The sequence below is a fragment of the Epinephelus fuscoguttatus genome, linkage group LG2 (genome assembly GCF_011397635.1).
Source record: "Epinephelus fuscoguttatus linkage group LG2, E.fuscoguttatus.final_Chr_v1".
Lineage (NCBI taxonomy): Eukaryota > Metazoa > Chordata > Actinopteri > Perciformes > Serranidae > Epinephelus > Epinephelus fuscoguttatus.
The window spans coordinates 24,562,481-24,567,211 of NC_064753.1; the positions used below are offsets into that span (position 1 = coordinate 24,562,481).

General features: G+C 37.4%; 1 protein-coding gene across 1 annotated transcript; it reads left to right on the forward strand.

Moving 5' to 3' along the window:
- The first annotated feature begins 30 nt into the window (after positions 1–30).
- LOC125882160 (cytochrome c oxidase subunit 4 isoform 1, mitochondrial) lies at positions 31–3,235 on the forward strand. The gene is made up of 5 exons (XM_049565864.1): positions 31–114; positions 1,009–1,085; positions 2,270–2,434; positions 2,603–2,734; positions 2,912–3,235. Exons 2-5 carry the CDS (start codon positions 1,010–1,012, stop codon positions 3,046–3,048), a joined length of 510 nt encoding a protein of 169 aa, XP_049421821.1. The 5' UTR covers positions 31–114; position 1,009; the 3' UTR covers positions 3,049–3,235.
- Positions 3,236–4,731: the final 1,496 nt, after the last annotated feature.

Below are 4,731 nucleotides of genomic sequence, written 5' to 3' on the forward strand. Positions count from 1 at the left end.
AAATCAGAACGGATATGCCGTAAAACGGCTCCTCTTAAAGGGACTTACGTCTTTCCGGTCTCAGTTTACCTCCTTTCAGATCAACGGCTAACGGGAGCAAGAAAGAGACAGCAGGTCGGTCATTTTATCAACAACATCATCCTATACACATAGGAATACATCACAGTCTATCACTTACACGCACTGTGACATTGTACTTATTAAAATTGTAAGTAATGGACTAAAACTGATTGGTGATTTTAACCGAAATAATTAACTGTGTACAAGTGACTTTGTCAGAGCGGACCGAGGCTAGGACGGGCTAACTTCCCGGCTAACTGTCATTAGCTTCTAGCATCAGATTTGTCAAGGCAGATGTGTTGAGCAGACAGTAGTGAAATGTTTTAAACGTGGCTCGTATACATTCAGTCTCCGTAAATTGGATGTTGTTGAATTGTACAGTACTGACTGAAAGAAACTGGTATTTAGGGGATTATTTTTCCCGGGCGCTATGACCTTGTGTTTGCAGCTAACGCTAACGTTAGCTTAGCTTTACGGAGTAACTACCGGTAGACCTTTGGATTGGACACAGTCTCATCACCATTAGCACAATTTAACGCACACGTACAAAAGTAGTCCGTGACGTTTTATGGAAGCTATTATAACGTTATTTAGTTTGCATGTAGGTATTGAAGACAACTGCAAATGCAGGACATTGTATTTTATATTTGATACCAAGTAATTATTCTTCAAGTGTCCTACAGCTATGTGCAGCTTAACATAAATTCATCATTTATTCTTAAGTATTTATAGGTCTGGTTCCCTGAAGAAACATGATTATTTTTCATTATAATACATATATGTGTGTATATATATATATATATATATATATATATATATATATACACACACACACACACACACACACATGTTTACATCTTCATGTTAGGAGGATGTGTAAACATATTGATGTGTTTAAATGTATATGTTTAATGTAATGTACTTAAAGTGTTTGCTTAATGTCCACAGAATGCTGGCCACCAGAGCCCTTCGCCTTATTGGCAAACGTGCCATTTCTACATCTGTCTGTGTACGTGGAGGACATGGTAAGCGTGACCTGAACTAACATGTAGTATGTTCTATTCTTGGCAGGGGTTGATAACAATAGATTGAGTTTGTGCCTCACATAATCAGTGTTTTTTCTTTCAGACTTATGCATTAATAATTGGATCGTAGTCAGCATGCATTTTCTGTAAGATAAACTCAGTGACCTTTCAGGAGTCCTTTAGGTTCTTTTTTCTCAGAATGCTCAATGTCAGAACGCAAATATTTGTTGAATGTATTTTAGGGTAAAGCAAAGTCCCTCAGCAAATTTGTTTAAAGTGGAGCTACAATTTAATGAATGTTTTTCCCTAAATTAATAAATGTTCATGTCAACTTGTTAAACATTATTTTTTTTCCCACCAAAGTCCAAACAGCCATTTCCATCTTGTAATGTCAGTCTGGGTGGCGTACATCACCCGCTTTATCTCTCATCCCATCTCACAACAAATCCTTAGCTATGTACGCCTGGCACTTGGCTTAAGTTTGATCAGACACAAAGAATTGCCAAGCTTTTAAAATGTTTTCCAGCCATCAGAAATGCATTCGAGTGTGCCAATGCTCAGCTGATTTCAGTGTCAGCATAGTATCCTGTGTCAATCTACTGCAAGCACGAGTACTTTCTGGCACTCATTCAAGTATGCTTTATGTTATGATATCTCCTGACCTCTATTACATGATGGCATGTACCCTCAATATATGTGGAAATATCAAGTAACATACTGAATGTTATGTATACATTAAATCCTGGGTAAGGAACGGGAAGTTATGTGCCAGGAGAGAGCTGATTTAATGGGTCAGCACATGCTCAACCAGAGAGGGGTTTTGCTGACTTTGTTTTGTGCAACAAAATATCTGTATTTAATATAAACTTAAGCAATTATTCAAAGTATTTCTCAATATTTTAATAATATTCAGAGTTGGGCTAAAAAAAGCAATTTCCTTTAGAAATGAAGGAATACTGCAGGTTAAATGGAGTGAGATTCAAATGACAAAGAACACAGCAGTGCAGTGCTCACAGCAGTCAACACAGTAATTTCTCTTTCAGTGTTAAACAGCATAGGCTTACAGAAAAGAAACAAAACATTTTAGTCTTGAAATACACGTGACATTTCAGATAACGTGGATGTGACTGAAAGCATTTTGTGTCGGCGAAACTTAATGAGGCATTCTGTGTCATCCCCTGCAGGTGTTGCTAAAGTAGAGGATTACACTCTCCCTGCCTACTTTGACAGGCGGGAGAATCCCCTCCCGGATATCTGCTATGTGCAGAACCTGAGTCCAGAGCAGGCAACCCTGAAGGAGAAGGAGAAGGGCTCCTGGGCTGCACTCTCTAATGAGGAGAAGATTGCATGTAGGATTTTGCCGCACTGCACTCTGCTTTTTTGAGATGTTCTAATGTTAATAACCATTGGTCAAACTGATTTGATATCAGCAAATTCATGTAGTAATGTGTTAGTGGTAAGGGTTTTTTCATCTATTACAGTTGTAATCATCTAGATTTTGTGTTTCCAATGCTCAGTGTACCGCATCAGCTTCAAACAGAGCTTTGCTGAGATGAACCAGGGATCATCAGAGTGGAAGTCTGTGGTTGCAGGGATGCTTTTCTTCATTGGCATCACTGGCCTGGTTGTGCTCTGGCAGAGGAAGTATGGTATGTCTGCAAAAAAGTAATGGAAAGACTGGCAATATGTCTGCAAATCTGTTCAAGATTTAATGTAGAGATGCCTCGTTTTTCCATTATAACCGATTCGAACAGAGGAATATAATTATCATCTTTATTACACTCGTTGCATTCTAATTAAGCACGTGACATATTGTCTCTTTACAGTGTATGGACCCGTCCCACACACATTTGAGGCTGAGTACAAAGAGAAGGAGCTGCAGAGGATGTTGGACATGAGAATCAACCCAGTGGAGGGCTTTGCCGCCAAATGGGACTACGAAAACAACCAGTGGAAAAAGTAAAGGAGCCAGAGGACCATAATACATACTTGAAGACAAAGACAGACCAACTCAAAGATACAAGAATACTCATATTTCTGTATTTATCAATTGTCCACATTACCTCAGTTTGTGCATTTTGGAAGACCTCTTCCTCTTAAGGTCATCGTGTATTATAGGAGTAAGAATAAAAATGGTTAAACTCATAAAATGTCTCAATTGTGTTGACTCCTGTTACTCCTATGTAAAAACACTTTCACAGTTAATGACTGTTTCATATATAAAATTAGAAGGACTGGACTTCACCCTCACCATTTCTCATACAACAAACATCAGCTGCATCAGTAAATAACTCAGTGTAATTTTCATAGTTAAAGAGCTAGTGTGTCTTAATTTGTATGTCATGGGTTATTCGGTGACATGGGTCATAAAAAGTACTTAAAAACCTCTAAATAGTTGTCCAGGGAGTCTGCACCCTACACATGTAGCTACTTGAAGGTGATCTTAAAAAAGTAGGTATATGGATAGTGTTTACTAAGCATAGGTCCAAGGGTGTAATTCCCACTCTGGACTGGGGGACATGTCCAGGTTGATTTTCTAGCCATAAACTTAATCAATATTTTTGTTTACATTTAGGCTTAACACTGCTCTAAAAAGACTACATGGAAAATGATGAAATCAGAAATACTTTATTGATCCCTAAGGGGAAATTGTGACTTGTTACAGTCACTCTGAATTGTAAGAATAAGAGTATGAAATAGAAGTATGTAAATATAAAGCAATAAAATAAATTAGAAATGAAAATGTGCATTATGCTCCATTGTTTGACACTAAGATATTAAAAATATTTTAAAAATTATATCGTCACTGCTTAGGCTGTAAGTGAGAATTTCTACTACAACATATATTTCAATAGAATAAAAGTAAACAGGAAATATGTACAGTTGTGTGCATTGTATGTTGGATTATATATACATCCAAGAGGTGAATAACAGCATTTATAGTTTTTAGGTTATACTACCATTTTATGGAAAGCACAAAAAACAATATCATTATAACATTGTATTTTCTCAGTTGATCTAAATTTTGTATTAATGCGGGGAATGCATAATTGTAAAACCAAACCACTGTACACGCAAAGAGCTGTTTTGTTTTAACAGCATAATTTCCTCTTGTTGACAGTAGGAGCAACAGTGTATTTTTCAGCGCGAGTGTCAATTTCCCGCATTCTGGTGATTTTTTAAAATTTATTCTGCACCAATTTGTTCATTGTCTGCATCAATGTATAGTCTAAATGTCGTTAATTATGTCCTCTGCTACCTTCATGTTTTTATTTCGGGGTGGGGGGGATGCAAATGCACATATTATATATTTAAGGGGACCTGTCCCCTGCTTCCCCCCTGAAATCCACGCCCATGACTAGAGGTAGAATTTGTAATTGGCAACTAATGAATGCATGAATCAAATTGTTTTCTGTCAGTGACAAAATGTAAATGTCATGTCATTAAAAACAACTATAAAAAACAGTATGTGGGAGGGGTTGGTATGGAGGTAGTCCAAAAGGGATTCCGTTTTTGCCCATTGTATGGATCAGCTACGTCATCTTCATATTGTCTCCAAGTGGGTGTTGCAAAATAGCTACGTCATATAAAGGATTTATGGGTTCCTTATCATCTGCACATGTCTAAACCCAGGCTGTATATGTCC